The sequence below is a fragment of the Catharus ustulatus genome, chromosome 31 (assembly GCF_009819885.2).
Source record: "Catharus ustulatus isolate bCatUst1 chromosome 31, bCatUst1.pri.v2, whole genome shotgun sequence".
NCBI classification, from domain to species: Eukaryota; Metazoa; Chordata; class Aves; order Passeriformes; family Turdidae; genus Catharus; species Catharus ustulatus.
In genome coordinates this window covers 743,740-763,309 of record NC_046251.1, presented here as the reverse complement: position 1 = coordinate 763,309, position 19,570 = coordinate 743,740, and the positions used below count along the sequence as shown (strand labels likewise).

Here is a 19,570-nt window from a genome sequence, read left to right as displayed (position 1 = left end):
AGGACCCCCAAAACCCCTCCCGGGACCTCCAAAAATTCCCCCCAGGACCCTCAAAATCCCCCCCGCGATCCCCAAAATCCCCCCCAGGACCCCCAAAATTCCCCCCGGGACCCCCAAAACTCCCCCTGGGACCCTCAAAATTCCCCTCAGGACCCCCAAAATCCCCTCTGGGACCCCCAAAACCCCTCCCAGGACCCCCCAAAATTCCCCCCAGGATCTTCAAACCCCCCCTGGGACCCCCAAAATCCCCCCAGGACCCCCAAAATCCCCCCCGGGACCTCCAAAATTCCTCCCGGGACCCTCAAAATCCCCCCTGGGACCCTCAAAATTCCCCTCAGGACCCCCAAAATCCCCCCCGGGTTCCCCAAAATTCCCCCCAGGACCCCCCAAAATCCCCCCAGGACTCCCAAAAATCCCCCCACGACCCTCAAAACCCCTCCCAGGACCCCCCAAAATTCCCCCTGGGACCCCCAAAACCTCCCCTGGGACCCCTAAAACCCCCTCCAGGACCCCCCAAAATTCCCCCCGGGACCCCCAAAACCCCCCCCAGGACCCCTCAAACCGCCCCCAGGACCCCCAAAAATTCCCCCCAGGACACTCAAACCCCCCCGGGACCCCCAAAATTCCCTCGCAGGACCCCCCAAACCCCCCCCAGGACCCCTCCCCCTCCCCCTGGGGGGTCAGAGCCGCAGTTCTGGAGCAAACCCGGAATTCTGGATTTTCCAGCCCTCCTCCCACAGCGCTGTAATTACCCACGCTGTTAATTAATGACTTTTGGGGAAGATTTTTTTTTTTGGGTGCGTGCGGAGCCCTCGCCCCTCCCTCCCCTCCCCACAAATAACCGGGGCGAGTTCCCGAGGTTCCCAAATCATCTTTTTTGAGGGATCATGGAGCTCTGGATCCTCCTGCTCGGGGCTGGAATCGCGGCCGGCCGTGAGTACTGGGTTATACTGGGTTGTACTGGGTTATACTGGGATGGTGATTGGGGGGTTTTTTCGTGGGTGGGTTGATGAAATTTCCGAATTTCCGGCGGGTTCTTGGTTTTTTTTCTTTGGTTCTACAAAGGGAGGAATGCTCCTCCTCCTTTTATCCATGTTAAAAAAAAAAAATTGGGATTTTCCAACCCCAATCCCAAACTTTCTGGGACCACAAAGCGTGAGGAATCCTCCTCTATTTATCCACGTTAAAAAAAAAAATAAAAAAAAAAAAAAACTAAAAATTAAAAATTAAAAATATTTAGGAAAAAAAATTGGGGAAAATTGGGATTTTCCAACCCCAGCCCCGAACCTTCTGGGACCACAAAGCACCAGGAATCCTCCTGCATTTATCCACATTAAAAAAAAAAGGAAAAATTTGGATTTTCCAACATCAATCCCAAACTTTCTGGGACCACAAAGTACCAGGAATCCTCCTCCATTTATCCACATTTTTAAAAAAATAAAAAAATAAGAAATAAAAAAAAAAATTAGGAAAAAAAAAGGAAAAATTGAGATTTTTCAACCCCCATCCTGAACCTCCTGTGGCCACTGTGGCCACAAAGCACCAGGAATCCTCCTCCTCCATTTATCCACACTAAAAAAAAAAAAAAATTGGGATTTTCCAGCCCCAATCCCGAACCTTCTGGGACCACAAAACGTGAGGAATCCTCCTCCATTTAGCCACATAAAAAAAAAAATTAAAAAAAAATTAGGAAAAAAAAAATCGGAAAAATTGGGATTTTCCACCCCCAGTCCCAACTTCCTGTGGCCACTGGGGCCACAAAGAGCCAGGAATCCTCCTCCATTTTTCCACATTAAAAAGAAAATAAAAAATTAAAAAAAAAATTTAAAAAAAACTAGGAAAAAAAATTTGGAAAAATTGGGATTTTTCAACCAGCCTTCCCCACCCCTCGGGGGTAGCCCAGTAAGAGGAGCTGCGCTTTGAAGGAGAAATTTGGGATTTTTTTTGTTGTTTGCCGCCGTCCCACGGGGATTTGCTCTTGCACAAACCGTGACCTGTGCTCCAGTGGTGAGGATTTCATCACCCCTGAGCTTGCCAGGAGCTTTTATCTGATGGCCCAGCTCGGGATGAATCCTCTGGCGATGAAAGACGAGTTTTGCAAACCGAAACAACTCCGAATCCACCAGCAAAAATTTATCCCAAAAAGAAAAAATTCCTTTTTTGTGAACCCTGAGTTGTTCCAGAAATGAAAAAAAAATCCAAGCTGGGAAATTCGTGGCCACCTGCCAGACCAGTTTGGTGACCCTGGGACGTTTTTGTGCTCCTGGAATTTTTTTCCTGATGATCCCACGGGGTTTGGGAGCGGGAGTTGAGGATTGAGGAGCTGAGGATTCAGGAGTTGATGATTCAGGATTTATTTTGTCCCTGGGATGATGCAGGATGGGTTTGGTGTTTTCCTGGAGTCATCCCAGTGCCCAAAAAACCAAACTGGGAGCACTGGGAGAGCTCTGACACCTCCTCAGGGTGGAGCTGGGAAGGGGAAAATTCCCAAAAAAATTCGTTTATGGAATGGAAAGGGGTTTGGGAGTGGAGGCAGGGATTGGGGTCCTGGGAGTGAGAAATGTTGGGGTGATAAAAAATAAAAATCTGCTCTGGTGGGAGCAGGGGCGGAGTGGGGATGGGCCCTGTCCGTGTGTCCGTGTGTCCTTGTGTCCGTGTGTCCTTCTGGTCTGTCCTTCTGTCTTCCTGTCCTCCTGTCCTTGTGTCCTTGTGTCCTTCTGTCCGTGTGTCCGTGTGTCCGTGTGTCCTTTTGTCCTTCTGTCCTTCTGTCCTTCTGTCCTTCTGTCCTTTTGTCCTCCTGTCCTTGTGTCCTTGTGTCCTTTGTCCTTCTGTCCTTGTGTCCGTGTGTCTGTGTGTCTGTGTGTCCGTGTGTCCTCCTGTCCTGTCCTTGTGTCCTGTCCTTGTGTCCTTCTGTCCTTCTGTCCTCATGTCCTTGTGTCCTCCTGTCCTTGCGTCCTTCTGTCCTTGTGTCCTTGTGTCCTTGTGTCCTTCTGTCCTTTGTCCTCCTGTCCTTCTGTCCGTGTGTCCTTTTGTCCTTCTGTCCTTCTGTCCTTGTGTCTTTCTGTCCTTCTGTCCTGTCCTTGTGTCCTTCTGTCCTGTCCTAATGTCCTTCTGTCCTGTCCTTGTGTCCTTCTGTCCTCCTGTCCTTCTGTCCTTCTGTCCTTCTGTCCTTCTGTCCTTCTGTCCGTGTGTCCTTGTGTCCTTGTGTCCTCCTGTCCTGTCCTTCTGTCCTTGTGGCATTTCCAGCTCTCCCCGCAGCCCCAAAATTCTCCCCCCCAAAAAAATAAAAATTCTCCCCATCAGGGGCTGCTGAGGGTCCTGCCGTGATTTGGGGTCGATTTAGGCTCCATTTAGGGTGGGTTTAGGCTCGGTTTAGAGATTTAGGCTCAATTTAGCATCGATTTAGGGTGGATTTAGGGATTTAGGGATGATGTAGGGCCTGTTTAGGGTGGATTTAGGGTCGATTTATGGTGGATTTAGTGTGATTTATCCCGGGATGAACCGTGATTTATCCTGGGATGAGCTGTGTTTTATCCCGGGATGAGCTGTGATTTATCCCAGGATAGGCGTGATTTATCCCAGGATAGGCGTGATTTATCCCGGGATAGGAGTGATTTATCCCAGCATAGGAATGATTTATCCCGGGATAGGGGTGATTTATCCCAGGATGAGCTGTGATTTATCCTGGGATGAGCCGTGATTTATCCTGGGATAGGCGTGATTTATCTTGAGATAGGGGTGATTTATCCCGGGATGAGCCGTGATTTATCCCGGGATGGGGGTGATTTATCCTGGATGTCCCTGTCACCTCCTGGCTGTTTCTGTCAGGGCCACACCCGGGACAGGAAGTGCCACACCAGGAGTTGCCCCGGGCCAGGTTTCGGTGGCCACAGCCCGGGCTGGGCGAGCCCGCGGTGCCTCAGATGGCGGAGATTGCGACAGGGGGAGAAACGCCCTGAGCCGCGGGGAGAGGGAGGGCCACCAAACCTGGGAAAGGGCCACCAAACCTGGGACAGGGCCACCAACACCGGGACAGGGCCACCAACCGTGGGACAGGGCCACCAACATTGGGACAGGGCCACCAACGCAGGGACAGGGCCACCAACATTGGGACAGGGCCACCAAACCTGGGACAGGGCCACCAAACCTGGGACAGGGCCACCAACATTGGGACAGGGCCACCAAACCAGGGACAGGGTCACCAATATTGGGAGAGGGCCACCAAACCTGGGACAGGGCCACCAACCCCGGGACAGGGCCACCAACATTGGGACAGGGCCACCAATGCTGGGACAGGGCCACCAAACCTGGGACAGGGCCACCAAACCTGGGACAGGGCCACCAATGCTGGGACAGGGCCACCAACACTGGGACAGGGCCACCAATATTGGGACAGGGCCACCAACCGTGGGACAGGGCCACCAACCCAGGGACAGGGCCACCAACATTGGGACAGGGCCACCAATGCTGGGACAGGGCCACCAATGCTGGGACAGGGCCACCAACCTGGGACAGGGCCACCAAACCTGGGACAGGGCCACCAAACCAGGGACAGGGCCACCAACATTGGGACAGGGCCACCAACCCTGGGACAGGGCCACCAAACCTGGGACAGGGCCACCAACACTGGGACAGGGCCACCAACCCCGGGACAGGGCCACCAAACCAGGGACAGGGCCACCAAACCTGGGACAGGGCCACCAACACTGGGACAGGGCCACCAAACCTGGGACAGGGCCACCAACTGTGGGACAGGGCCACCAAACCTGGGACAGGGCCACCAATGCTGGGACAGGGCCACCAAACCTGGGACAGGGCCACCAATGCTGGGACAGGGCCACCAACATTGGGACAGGGCCACCAATGCTGGGACAGGGCCACCAACCCTGGGACAGGGCCACCAAACCTGGGACAGGGCCACCAATGCTGGGACAGGGCCACCAACATTGGGACAGGGCCACCAATGCTGGGACAGGGCCACCAATGCTGGGACAGGGCCACCAAACCTGGGACAGGGCCACCAATGCTGGGACAGGGCCACCAACACTGGGACAGGACCACCAACGCTGGGACAGGGCCACCAACCGTGGGACAGGGCCACCAAACCTGGGACAGGGCCACCAAACCTGGGACAGGGCCACCAACATTGGGACAGGGCCACCAACATTGGGACAGGGCCACCAAACCTGGGACAGGGCCAACAACCCAGGGACAGGGCCAACAACCCAGGGACAGGGCCACCAACATTGGGACAGGGCCACCAACCGTGGGACAAGGCCACCAACGCTGGGACAGGGCCACCAAACCTGGGACAGGGCCACCAACAGTGGGACAGGGCCACCAACCCAGGGACAGGGCCACCAAACCTGGGACAAGGCCACCAACCGTGGGACAGGGCCACCAACGCAGGGACAGGGCCACCAACTGTGGGACAGGGCCACCAACATTGGGACAGGGCCACCAAACCTGGGACAGGGTCACCAATGCTGGGACAGGGTCACCAATGCTGGGACAGGGCCACCAACCCCAGGACAGGGCCACCAATGCTGGGACAGGGCCACCAATGCTGGGACAGGGCCACCAACCCAGGGACAGGGCCACCAACTCTGGGACAGGGCCACCAATGCTGGGACAGGGCCACCAAACCTGGGACAGGGCCACCAACATTGGGACAGGGCCACCAACGCTGGGACAGGGCCACCAACCCTGGGACAGGGCCACCAACATTGGGACAGGGTCACCAACACTGGGACAGGGCCATCAACATTGGGACAGGGCCACCAATGCTGGGACAGGGCCACCAACCCTGGGACAGGGCCACCAAACCCGGGACAGGGCCACCAATGCTGGGACAGGGCCACCAATGCTGGGACAGGGCCACCAACGTTGGGACAGGGCCACCAACATTGGGACAGGGCCACCAAACCCGGGACAGGGCCACCAACACTGGGACAGGGCCACCAACATTGGGACAGGGCCACCAAACTTGGGACAGGGCCACCAAACCTGGGACAGGGCCACCAATGCTGGGACAGGGCCACCAATATTGGGAGAGGGCCACCAACATTGGGACGGGGCCACCAACCCCAGGACAGGGCCACCAACATTGGGACAGGGCCACCAAACCTGCTGGGACTCTGAGAGTGTCCCTGTCCCTCTGAGTGTCCCCTGTCCCTCTCTGTCCCTGTCCCTGATTGTCCCTGTCCCTCTGAGAGTCTCCCCAGTGTCACCCTGTCCTGGTGTCACCCTGCCCTGGTGACAAAAATCCCGGGATTGGCAGGGGGACACCCCTGAGCTGTCCGTGGTGTCACCCAGCCCCGATGTCACCCTGTCCTGGTGACAAAAATCCTGGGATTGGCAGGGGGACACTCCAGAGCTGTCCCTGCTGTCACCCTGTCCCAGTGTCACCCAGCCCCGGTGTCACCCTGTCCCAGTGTCACCCTGTCCCTGGTGTCACCCTGTCCCAGTGTCACCCAGCCCTGGTGTCACCCTGTCCTGGTGACAAAAATCCCGGGATTGGCAGGAGGACACCTCTGAGCTGCCCCTGGTGTCACCCTGTCCCAGTGTCACCCTTCCCTGGTGTCACCCTTCTCTGCTGTCACCCTGTCCTGCTGTCACCCTGTCCCAGTGTCACCTTGTCCCGGTGTCACCCAGCTCCGATGTCACCATGTCCTGGTGTCACCCTGCCCTGGTGACAAAGACCCCGGGTGGCCCCAGACCTGCAGGACACACCTGGGCGGTGTTGAGGACACTCCAGGTGACATCACTGCCCCCCCCCAGTGTCACCTCCCCTGTTCTGTGTCCCCAAGATCTGTACACGGCGCCGGGCTCGTGCCAGGGCCGCTGCGGGGAGCCCTTCAGCGCGGGGGACGAGTGTCATTGTCACCCTGAGTGTGACACCGAGCGCAACTGCTGCGAGGACTTCGACAGGCACTGCGGGGATGGTGAGTGCGGGGTCCCCAAGTGTCCCCAGGGTGTCCCCAAATGTCCCCAGGGTGTCCCCAAATGTCCTCAGGTGTCCCCAAGGTGTCCCCACCCATTCCGAGGGGTGCCAGGGGTCCCCAGGGTGTTCCCAAATGTCCCCGAGGTGTCCCCACCCATTCCGAGGGATGCCAGGGGTCCCCAGGGTGTCCCCAAATGTCCCCAAGGTGTCCCCAGGATGTTCCCACCCATGCCAAGGAGTGCCAGGGGTCCCCAAGGTGTCCCCAAATGTCCCCAAGGTGTCTCCACCCATCCCCAGAGATGCCAAGGGTCCCCAAGGTGTCCCCAGGGTGTCCCCAGAATGTCCCCAGGGTGTCCCCAAGGTGTCCCCAGGTGTCCCCACGCCCCCATGAGGGGTGCCAGGGGTCCCCAAGGTGTCCTCATGGTGTCCCCATGGTGTCCCCAAGGTGTCCTCAGGTATTCCCACCCATCCTGAGGGGTGCCAGGGGTCCCCAAGGTGTCCCCGAGGTGTCCCCAAGGTGTCCTCAGGGTGTCCCCACCTCCCTGAGGGTGCCAGGGATTTATCCTGAGTCCCTGCAGGGCCTCCAAGGTGTCCCCAAATGTCCCCAGGTGTCCTCAAATGTCCCCAAGGTGTCCCTACCCACCGCCGAAGGGTGCCAGGGATCCCCAAGGTGTCCCCGAGGTGTCCCCGAGGTGTCCCCAAGGTGTCCCCACGACCCTGAGGGTGCCAGGGGTTTATCCTGAGTCCCCAAGGTGTCCCTAGGGTGTCCCCAGGTGTCCCTACCCAGCCCCGAGGGGTGCCAGGTGTCCCCATGTGTCCCCAAGGTGTCCCCAGGTGTCCCCAGGTGTTCCCAGGATGCCCCTGAGGTTTCCCCAGGTGTCCCCAAGGTGTCCCCAAGGTGTCCCCACCCCCTGAGCTCTTTTTCGTCTCGTTCCCAGGTGGGGCCGGGCCCGAGGACGGAGCTGGAGCCCGCGGTGAGTGCGGGGGGACAGAGCCAGCCCCGGGTCCCTCGGGGTGTCCCCCTGTCCTCGGGGTGTCCCCTCTGTCTTTGGGGTGTCCCCTCTGTTTTTGGGGTGTCCTCTTTTTCCGCGGATCCCATTGGATCCCTCTCACTTTCCCATGGATCCTGGACCCCCCCTCACTTCCCCACGACCCCCAGAGCTGTCCCCATCCCTGTCCCCATCCCCTCCCTGTCCCCACAGCCCCCAGAACTGTCCCCCTTCCTGTCCCCTCCATGTCCACCTCCCCTGTCTCCATGTCCCCTCGCTGTCCCCCTCCCCTTCCTGTCCCCATCCCCTGCATGTCCCCACAGCCCCCAGAGCTGTCCCACTTCCTGTCCCCTCCCTGTCCCCATCTCCTCCAAGTCCCCTCCTGTCCCCCTCCCTGTCCCCCTCCCCTCCCTGTCCTCATCCCCTGTCTGTCCCCTCTCCCTGTCCCCATCCCCTGTCTCCATGTCCCCTCCTGTCCCCACAGCCCCCAGAGCCGTCCCCCTCCCTCTCCCCATCCCCTGTCCCCTCCCTGTCCCCATCCCCTGTCTCCATGTCCCCTTCTGTCCCCACAGCCCCAGAGCTGTCCCCATCCCCTGTCCCTCTCCATGTCCCCATCCCCTGTCTCCATGTCCCCTCTTGTCCCTATAGCCCCCAGATCTGTGCCCTCCCTGTCCCCATCCCCTCCCTGTCCCCATCCCCTGCTTGTCCCCATTCCCTCCATGTCCCCACAGCTCCCCTCCCTGTCCCCATCCCCTGTCTCCATGTCCCCATTCCCTGTCCCCACAGCCCCCAGAGCTGTCCCCAGAGCTGTCCCCAGAGCTGTCCCCAGATCTGTCCCCTGCTGTCCCCACAGCCGGATTCTCCCGCAGCCGCGATTCCATCTCGGAGCCGGAGCTGCTGCAGCTCTCGGAGCAGCTTTACCAGCTCGATCTCAACAAAGCCCGGCCCGGCGACATCGCGCTCAACCCGCAGCACCGCGCGGAGCCCGGCGACACCGGCGACAAACGGGACCTGTCCCCGCAGCCGTGAGTGCCACCAGCGCGGTGACAACACCCCTGAGCCGGGCTGGGAGCTGGGATTTCTCAGCCCCGCTCTCCCCCAGGCTTTTCAAATTCGTGAACGAGGAGCTCTTCTCCAAACCCACCTACGCCAGCTTCATTAAGCTGCTGGATAATTACCAGAGGGCCACGGGCACCGAGGAGGAGGTGACGGCCGAGGAGCTGCGGGAGCAGGAGGATTTCCTCCAGGAGGTGATGAAAACGCAGCTGATGAAGAAACTTTTTGTGTTCCTGAAGGGGAAAAGTGAGTTTGGGGCTGGGCAGGGCGGGAATCGCAAAGGGGAAGTCATGGGAGGGTGGGAATGAGCTGGGATGGGAATGGGAATGATCAGGGATCAGGGATCTGGGATGGGAATTGTTTGGGATGGGAATGGGTTGGGATGGAAAGGTTTGGGATGGGAATTACCTGGGATGGGAATGGGAATGATCAGGGATCAGGGACGGGAATTACCTGGGATGGGAATGGTTGGGATGGGATGGGGATGAGCTGAGATCTGGAATGGGAATGAAATTATCTGGGATAGAAATTATCTGGGATGGGAATGGTTTGGGATCTGCTATGGGAATGGTCTGGGATGGAAATGATCAGGGATCTGGGATGGGGATGGTCTGGGATGGAAATGATTTGGGATGGGAATGATCAGGGATCTGGGATGGTAATGATCTGAGGTCTGGGATTTTGGGATGGGAACGGTCTGGGATGGGGATGAGCTGAGGTCTGGGATCTGGGGATGGAATTATCTGGGATGGAAATGATCAGGGATCTGGGATCTGGGATGGGAATGATCAGGGATGGAAATTATCTGGGATGGAAATGATCAGGGATCAGGAATCTGGGATGGGAATGGTTTGGTATGGGAATGAGCTGAGGTCTGGGATGGGAATGGTCTGGGATGGAAATTATTTGGGATGGGAATGGTCTGGGATCTGGGGATGGTCTGGGATGGAAATTATTTGGGATGGGAATGGTCTGGGATCTGGGATGTGGGATGGGAATGGTCTGGGATCTGGGATGGGAATGGTCTGGGATCTGGGATGGGAATGAAATTATCTGGGATGGAAATGATCAGGGATCTAGGATGGGAATGATCAGGGATTTGGGATGGGAATGATCTGGGATCTGGGATGGAAATTATCTGGGATCAGGGACAGGGATGACCTGGGGTCAGGGATGGGAATGTTATCTGAGATAGAAATGATCTGGGATGGGAATTATTTGAGATCAGGGATGGGACTGATCTGGGATTTGGGATCAGGGATGATCTGGGATGATCTGGGATCAGGGATGATCTGGGATCAGGGGTGATCTGGGACCTGGGATGATCTGGGATTTGGGATCACGAATGATCTGGGATCAGGAATTATCTGGGATCAGGGGTGATCTGGGATCAGGGATGATCTGGGATGATCTGGGATCAGGGATGATCTGGGATCTGGGGTTATTTGGGATCTGGGATGATCTGGAATCTGGGATCAGGGATGATCTGGGATCTGGGATCAGGGATTATCTGTGATCTGGGATCAGGGATTATCTGTGATCTGGGATGATCAGGGATCTGGGATCAGGGATGGGAATTATTTGGGATCAGGGATGATCTGGGATCATTGGGATCAGGGATGATCTGGAATCTGGGATCTGGGATCTGGGATCATTGGGATCAGGGATTATCCCGGCTGGGTTCCCCTCCCTGGCCCCAGCCGGGACAATTCCCGCTGCCGGGAGCTGAGCCCAGCCCGGCTCTCCCCAGATCGCTGCAGCTCCGAGCAGGAATTCCTGGAGCTCCTCAGGGAAATGTGGTTCGGGCTCTACTCGCGAGGGGACGGCGAGCGCGACTCCAGCGGCTTCGAGCACGTCTTCTCAGGTAACCCAGGGCTGCTCAGGTACGCTCAGGTGTGCTCAGGTGTGCTCAGGTACAGCCACAGGGGTGCTCAGGTAACCCCAGGTGTGCTCAGGTGTGCTCAGGTAACCCCAGGTGTGCTCAGGTAACCCCAGGTGTGCTCAAGTGTGTCCCCAGGTGTGCTCAGGTACAGCCCCAGGTGTGCTCAGGTGTGTCCTCAGGTGTGCTCAGGTGTGCTCAGGTAATGCCAGGTGTGCTCAGGTGTGCTCAGGTGTGCTCAGGTACAGCCCCAGCTGTGCTCAGGTAATCCCCTCAGGTGTGCTCAGGTAACCCCAGGTGTGCTCAGGTGTGCTCAGATGTGTCCCCAGGTAACCCCAGGTGTGCTCAGGTGTGCTCAGATGTGTCCCCAGGTAACCCCAGATGTGCTCAGGTAACTCCAGGTGTGTCCTCAAGTGTGCTCAGGTGTGCTCAGGTACCCCCAGGTGTGCTCAGGTACAGCCCCAGGTGTGCTCAGGTGTGCTCAGATACCCCCAGGTGTGCTCAGGTAACGCCAGGTGTGTGCAGGTACAGCCCCAGGTGTACTCAGGTACAGCCACAGGTGTGTGCAGGTAACCCCAGGTGTGCTCAGGTAATGCCAGGTGTGCTCAGGTACAGCCCCAGCTGTGCTCAGGTAATCCCCTCAGGTGCGCTCAGGTAACCCCAGGTGTGCCCAGGTGTGCTCAGATGTGTCCCCAGGTGTGTCCTCAAGTGTGCTCAGGTGTGCTCAGGTGTGCTCAGGTACCCCCAGGTGTGCTTAGGTACCCTCAGGTGTGTTCCCAGGTGTGCTCAGGTAACCCCAGCTATGCTCAGGTATCCCCCAGGTGTGCTCAGGTGTGCTCAGGTGTGCTCAGGTGTGTTCCCAGGTGTGCTCAGGTAACCCCAGCTATGCTCAGGTAACCCCAGGTGTGCTCAGGTAACGCCAGGTGTGCTCAGGTGTGTCCCCAGGTAACCCCAGGTGTGCTCAGGTGTGTCCCCAGGTGTGCTCAGGTAACCCCAGATGTGTCCCCAGGTGTGCTCAGGTGTGCTCAGGTACCCCCAGGTGTTCTCAGGTACAGCCCCAGGTGTGTCCCCAGATGTGCTCAGGTAACTCCAGGTGTGCTCAGGTGTGCTCAGGTAACCACAGGTGTGTCCTCAGGTGTGCTCAGGTGCGCTCAGGTGAAACCCCCCAGGTGTGCTCAGGTAACCCCAGGTGTGCTCAGATAACCCCCCCAGGTGTGCTCAGGTACCCCCAGGTGTGCTCAGGTGTGCACAGGTACTCCCAGGTGTGCTCAGTTAACCCCAGGTGTGCTCAGATACCCCCAGGTAAAACCCAGATGTGTTCAGGTACAGCCCCAGGTGTGCTCAGGTATAACCCCCCCAGGTGTGCTCAGGTACCCCCAGGTGTCTCCAGGTGTTCTCAGGTACCCCCCCCCACCCCGTGTGCGTTCCAGGTGAGGTGAAGAAGGGGAAGGTGTCGGGGTTTCACAACTGGATCCGGTTTTACCTGCTGGAGAAGCAGCAGCTCCTGAACTACCTGAGCCACAGCTTCGACGGGCCCGTGAGAGCCGGGGGGGACCCGGGGAACCCCAAAACATCCCAAAGACATCCCATAAACACCCCGGGGAACCCCAAAAACATCCCAAAAACATCCCAGAAACACCCCATGGGAACCCTATAAACACCCCATAGACACAGCATTGACACCCCATAAACACCCCATAGCAGGGACACCCCATAAACACCCAGGGACATCCATAAACACCCCATGAACATCCCAGGGACACTCCATTGACCCCAAATCCATTCAGGGTGTCTATTCCCATCCTCCTGACCCGAAATCCCTCCCTGTCGCCATTCCCACACCAAACCCCTCCCTATCCCTGTTCCCACCCCCTGACCCCAAATCCATTCTGGGTGTCCATTCCCACCCCCTGACCCCAAACCCCTCCCTGACCCCAAATCCCCATCCTGTCCCTATTCCCACCCTGCTGACCCCAAATCCATTCCGTGTGTCCATTCCCACCCCAATCCCTCCCTGTCCCCATCCCCACTGACCCCAAACCCCTCCCATTCCCCCGACCCCAAATCCATTCTGTGTCCCCATTGCCACCCCCCGACCAGAAATCCCTTCCTGTCCCCATTCCCACCCCAAACCCCTCCTTGTCCCCATCCCCCTGACCCCAAATCCCTCTGTGTCCCCCTAACCCCAAAGCCCCCCCAAATCCATTCTGTGTCCCCTTTCCCCTGACCCCAAACCCCTCTGTGTCCCCCTGACCCCAAACCCCTCCCTGCCACACTGACCCCAAACCCCGCTCTCTCCCCATTCCCATCCCCACTGACCCCAAACCCCACCCTGTCACACTGACCCCAAATCCATTCTGTGTCCTCACCCCCTGACCCCAAACCCCTCTGTGTCCCTCTGACCCCAAACCCCTCTGTGTCCCCATTCCCATCCCAAATCCATTCTGGGTGTCCATTCCCCCTGATCCCAAACCCCTCAATGTCCCCATTCCCCCGACCCCAAATCCATTCTGTGTCCCCTTTCCTGCCCCCTGACCCCAAATCCATTCCGTGTGTCCATTCCCACCCCAAATTCCCCTCTGTCTCCATTCCCCTGACCCCAAATCCATTCTGTGTCCCCATTCCCATCCCAAACCCATCCCTGTCCCCATTCCCAGCTCCCCGACCCCAAATCCATTCTGTGTCCCCATCCCCACTGACCCCAAACCCCTCCCTGACCCCAAATCCCCATCCTGTCCTCATTCCCACCCACTGACCCCAAACCCCTCCCTGTCCCTGTTCCCACCCTGCTGACCCCAAATCCATTCTTTGGGTCCATTCCCACCCCAAATTCCCATCTTGTCCCCATTCCCACTGACCCCAAACCCATCTCTGTCCCCATTCCCCTGACCCCAAATCCATTCTGTGTCCCCATTCCCATTCTCACTGACCCCAAATCCCCGCTCTGTCCCCATTCCCACCCCAAATCCATCCGTGTCCCCATTCCCACCCCCCTGACCCCAAATCCATTCTGTGTCCTGTTCCCCTGACCCCAAACCTCTCCCTGTCCCCCTGACCCCAAACCCCTCCCTGTCCCCATTCCCACCCCAAACTCCTCTGTGTCCCCCTGTCCCCAAAACCCTCTGTCCCCCTGACCCCAAACCCCACCCTGTCCCCATTCTCTGTGTCCCTCTGATCCCAATCCCCTCTCTGACCCCAAACCCCTCTGTGTCCCCCTGACCCCAAAGCCCCCCGTGTCCCCGTTCCCCTGACCCCAAATCCATTCTGTGTCCTCACCCCCTGACCCCAAACCCCGCTCTGTCCCCATTCCCACCCTGCTGACCCCAAATCCATTCTGTGTCCCCTTTCCCCTGACCCCAAACCCCTCTGTGTCCCCCTGACCCCAAACCCCTCCCTGTCCCCGTTCCCATCCGCTGACCCCAAATCCATTTGTGTCACACTGACCCCAAACCCCTCCCTGCCACACTGACCCCAAACCCCGCTCTCTCCCCATTCCCATCCGCCTGACCCCAAATCCATTCTGTGTCCCCATTGCCACCCCCTGTCCCCAAATCCCCTCCCTGTCCCCATTCCCACCCAGCTGACCCCAAACCCCTCCCTGTCCCCCTGACCCCAAATCCATTCTGTGTCCCCTTTCCTGCCCCCTGACCCCAAATCCATTCCGTGTGTCCATTCCCACCCCAAATCCCCCTCTATCTCCATTCCCCTGACCCCAAATCCATTCTGTGTCCCCATTCCCATCCCAAACCCATCTCTGTCCCCATTCCCAGCTCCCTGACCCCAAATCCATTCTGTGTCCCCATTCCCAACCCCACTGACCCCAAATCCCCACTCTGTCCCCATTCCCATCCCAAATCCATTCCGTGTGTCCATTCCCACCCCAAATCCCCATCCTGTCCCTGTTCCCCCTGATCCCAAACCCCATCCTGTCCCCATTCCCCTGACCCCAATCCCCTCCGTGTCCCCCCGCAGTGGGACTCGTTCCCGGATGTTTTGGGGCTCCGTTTCAGCTGGGACGGGTTCCACAAGGAGCTCGGCTCGGCCTTCATCGGCTCCAGCCCCGAGTTCGAGCTCGGCCTCTACTCGCTCTGCTTCCTGGCGCGGCCCGGCCGAGCGTGAGTGTCCGGCTGTCTGTCCGGCTGTCTGTCCGTCCGTCTGTCCTTCTATCTGTCTGTCTGTCCAGCTGTCCGTCTGTCTGTTTTGTCTATCTGTCCGCCTGTCCGTCTGTCTGTCTGTCCTTCTGTCTGTCTGTCTGTCCGTCTGTCCGTCTGTCTGTCTGTCTGTCCTTCTGTCTGTCTGTCTGTCCGTCTGTCCGTCTGTCTGTCTGTCTGTCCAACTGTCTGTCTGTCTGTCCAGCTGTCTGTCTGTCTGTCCTTCTGTCTGTCTGTCTGTCCGTCTGTCCGTCTGTCTGTCCGTCTGTCCGTCTGTCTGTCTGTCTGTCCTTCTGTCCGTCTGTCTGTCTGTCTGTCCAACTGTCTGTCTGTCTGTCCAGCTGTCTGTCTGTCTGTCCTTCTGTCTGTCTGTCTGTCTGTCTGTTTTGTCTGTCTGTCTATCTGTCTATCTGTCTGGCTGTCTGTCTGGCTGTCTGTCTGTCTGTCCGGCTGTCTGTCTGTCTGTCCGTCCGTCTGTCTGTCTGTCTGTCCAACTGTCTGTCTGTCTGTCTGTCTGTCCATCCGTCTGTCTGGCTGTCTGTCTGTCCTGCTGTCCGCCCTATTGCTGGCCCCATGTCTATCTGTCCATCCTATTGCCAGCCCCGTGTCCGTCTGTCCAGCTGTCCGACCGTCTGGCTGGCTGGCTGTCCTTCTGTCTGTCCGGCTGTCTGTCTGTCCATCCTGTTGCTGCCCCCGTGTCCGTCTGTCCATCCCTGTCCTGACCCCGTGTCTGTCTGTCCATCCTACTGACAGCCCCATGTCCATCTGTCCATCCTATTGCTTGACCCCGTGTCCGTCCTTGTCCTGACCCCGTGTCTGTCTGTCTGTCCTGGCTTGGCTCTGTGTCCATCTGTCTGTTCTACTGAAGCCCCATGTCCGTCTGTCCGTCCTATTGCTTGACCCCGTGTCCATCTGTCTGTCCTGGCTCGACCCCATGTCTGTCTGTCTGTCCTTGTCCTGACCCCGTGTCCGTCTGTCCGTCCTGGCTTGGCTCCATGTCCGTCTGTCCATTCTATTGACAGCCCTGTGTCTGTCTGTCCTTGTCCTGACCCCCTGTCTGTCTGTCCGTTCTATTGCTGCCCCTGTGTCCGTCTGTCCTATTGCCGGCCCCATGTCCGTCTGTCCATTCTATCGCTGCCCCCATGTCTGTCTGTCCATCCTATTACTGACCCTGTGTCCATCTGTCCATCCTGGCTTGGCTCCGTGTCTGTCTGTCCGTTCTATTGCTGCCCCTGTGTCTGTCTGTCCATCCTATTGCCGGCTCCGTGTCCATCTGTCCTTCCTTGTGCTGACCCTGTGTCCATCTGTCCGTCTTGGCTCAACCCCATGTCCATCTGTCCATTCTATTGACAGCCCTGTGTCTGTCTGTCCTTGTCCTGACCCCCTGTCTGTCTGTCCGTGCTATTGCTGACCCTGTGTCTGTCTGTCCTTCCTTGTGCTGACCCCGTGTCCGTCTGCCTGTCCTGGCTTGACCCCATGTCCGTCTGTCCGTCCTACTGCTGACCCCGTGTCTCTCTGTCTGTCCTGGTGTCAACCTCGTGTCCGTCTGTCCATCCCTGTCCTGACCCTGTGTCTGTCTGTCCGTCCTGGCTCAGCCCCGTGTCCATCTGTCCATCCTATTGCTAACCCTATGTCCGTCTGTCTGTCCTTGTCCTGACCCCGTGTCCGTCTGTCTGTCCTACTGACAGCCCCATGTCCGTCTGTCCGTCCTACTGCTGATCCTGTGTCCGTCTATCCGCCCTCTTGCTGACCCCGTGTCTCTCTGTCTGTCCTGGTGTCAACCTCGTGTCCGTCTGTCCATCCCATTGCTTGACTCCATGTCCATCTGTCCATCCTATTGCTGACCCCGTGTCCATCTGTCCATCCTTGTGGGATGGGATGGGGTGGGATGGGGATTAGGACTGGGATTGGGATCAATGGGATCAATGGGGTCAATGGGATCAATGGGATGGGATAGAATGGAAACGGAAATGGAAATGGAAATGGAAATGGGATGGGATTTATGGGATGGGATTTATGGGACGGGATTTATGGGATGGGATTTATGGGATGGGATTTACGGGATGGGATTTATGGGATGGGATTTATGGGATGGGAACTGTGACTGGGATTGGGATCAATGGGACCAACGGGATCAATGGGATGGAAATGGGGACTGAAACGGGGACAGTTTGGGGACAGCAAATCCCCCACAGACGGATTTGGGGGACGAGGGCTCGGTGTCGTGGCTGAGGGGACACCGAGACCCCCTGAGGTGACACTGAGCCCCCCCGCGGGGCCGAGGTGACAGCGCTGTCCCCACAGGTGCCACCTGAGCCTGGGGGGACACCCCCTGAGCATCCAGACGTTCCCCTGGAGCAAAGGCACGGCCAGCAGCGGCCGCAGCTTCATCGCCACCGCCTACGTGATGTCACCCTGAGGGGAGGGGACAGCGGCGCCCCTCGGGGGTGGGGACAGCGGGGGGCGAGCAGAGCCCGACCCGGGGCGAGTGGCACCACCCGGGGGTGGCCCCCGCGCTGCTCGGGGGGGTCCGAGCCCGGGATGGGGCCCGAACTCTGCGGGGAGGGGGCGAGGGGACACCCCGGGGACATCCCAGTGACACCCAGGGACACCCCGGGGACATCCCAGTGACACCCAGGGACCACCCCCAGACCCCGGGGACAGCCCCAGACCCCGGGGACACCCCCATGGAAATCCTGGGACACCCCGGGGACATCCCAGTGACACCCAGGGACACCCCGGGGACACCCCCATGGAAATCCTGGGACACCCCGGGGACATCCAGGGACACCCAGGGACACCCCTAGACCCGAGGAGGGGACTAGGGGACACCCCCAGACCCGAGTGACATCCTGGGACACCCCACTGACACCCCCAGACCCCAGGGACACCCCCAGACCCCGGGACACCCCAGTGACATCCAGGGACACCCCAGTGACACTCCCAGACCCCTGGAACCCCCCTAGACCCCAGTGACACCCCGGGGACACCCCAGGACATCCTGGGACACCTCAGTGACACCCCCAGACCCCAGTGACATCCAGGGGACACCCACAAACCCCAGTGACACCAGTGACACCCCAGGGAAACCCCCAGACCCCAGTGACATCCTGGGACACCCACAAACCCCAGTGACACCCCGGGGACACCCCACGGACACCCCCAGACCCCGGGGACACCCCCAGACCCCAGTGACATCCTGGGACACCCCACGGACACCCCCAGTGACATCTTGGGATACCCCCAGACCCGAGGAGGGGACCAGGGGACACCCCCAGACCCCGGGGACACCCCAACGGACACCCCAGGACATCCCCGGAAACCCCAGTGACATCCAGGGACACCCAGAAACCCCAGTGACACCAGTGACACCCCAGGGACACCCCCAGACCCCAGTGACATCCAGAGATACCCCAGGGACACCCAGGGGACACCCTCAGACCCCGGGGACACCCCAGTGACACCCCAGGGACACCCCAGTGACATCCAGGGGACACCCTCAGACCCCAGTGACATCCAGGGACACCCCACTGACACCCCCAGACCCCGGGACACCCCCAGACCCCAGTGACACCCCAGTGACACCGCAGGACATCCCCGGACACCCCAGTGACATCCTGGGACACCTCAGTGACACCCCCAGACCCCAGTGACATCCAGGGGACACCCACAAACCCCAGTGACACCAGTGACACCCCAGGGACACCCCAGTGACATCTTGAGACAACCCCAGACCCGAGGAGGGGACCAGGGGACACCCCCAGACCCCGGGGACACCCCAGTGACATCCCGGGGACACCCCCAGACCCCAGGGACACACCCAGACCCCAGTGACACCCCCATGGGCACCCAGGGACACCCAGGGACATCCAGGGACACCCCAGTGACGCCCCCAAACCCCAGTGACATCCTGGGACACCCCACTGACACCCCCAGACCCCAGTGGCACCCCCATGGGCACCCAGGGACACCCAGGGACATCCTGGGACACCCCCAAACCCCTGGGACGTCCCATGGACACCGCAGGACACCCCCAGACCCCAGTGACGCCTCGGGGACATCCCAGTGACATCCAGGGACACCCCAGTGACATCCAGGGACACCCTCAGACCCCAGTGACACCCCCATGGGCACCCAGGTACACCCAGGGACATCCAGTGACACCCCCAAACCCCAGTGACATCCTGGCACACCCCCGGACCCGAGGAGGGCACCAGGGGACACCCCCAGACCCCAGTGACATCCTGGGACACCCCAGTGACACCCCCAGTGACATCCAGGGACACCCCCAGACCCGAGGAGGGGACCAGGGGACACCCCCAGACCCCGGGGACACCCCAGTGACACCCCAGGGACACCCCAGTGACATCCAGGGGACACCCCCAGACCCCAGTGACATCCTGGGACACCCCACTGTCACCCCCAGACCCCGGGACACCCCCAGACCCCAGTGACACCCCAGTGACACCGCAGGACATCCCCGGACACCCCAGTGACATCCTGGGACACCTCAGTGACACCCCAGTGACATCCCAGTGACATCCAGGGGACA

General features: G+C 59.1%; 1 protein-coding gene across 1 annotated transcript; it reads left to right on the top strand.

Annotated features, from left to right (window-relative positions):
- The first annotated feature begins 696 nt into the window (after nucleotides 1-696).
- On the top strand, nucleotides 697-17,437 carry ENDOU (endonuclease, poly(U) specific). The gene is made up of 8 exons (XM_033083380.1): nucleotides 697-933; nucleotides 6,810-6,944; nucleotides 8,786-8,957; nucleotides 9,035-9,234; nucleotides 10,739-10,852; nucleotides 12,298-12,404; nucleotides 14,840-14,982; nucleotides 17,323-17,437. Exons 1-8 carry the CDS (start codon nucleotides 888-890, stop codon nucleotides 17,435-17,437), a joined length of 1,032 nt encoding a protein of 343 aa, XP_032939271.1. The 5' UTR covers nucleotides 697-887.
- Nucleotides 17,438-19,570: the final 2,133 nt, after the last annotated feature.

What these genes read in the sequence shown, in the direction of transcription:
- ENDOU (XM_033083380.1), top strand. Translation starts at nt 888, where the DNA reads ATGGAGCTCTGGATCCTCCTGCTCGGGGCTGGAATCGCGGCCGGCC. An exon ending in CGACAGGCACTGCGGGGATG is followed by an intron (nt 6,945 to 8,785) that starts GTGAGTGCGGGG and finishes CTGTCCCCACAG; the next exon opens with CCGGATTCTCCCGCAGCCGC. An exon ending in GCCACAGCTTCGACGGGCCC is followed by an intron (nt 12,405 to 14,839) that starts GTGAGAGCCGGG and finishes GTCCCCCCGCAG; the next exon opens with TGGGACTCGTTCCCGGATGT.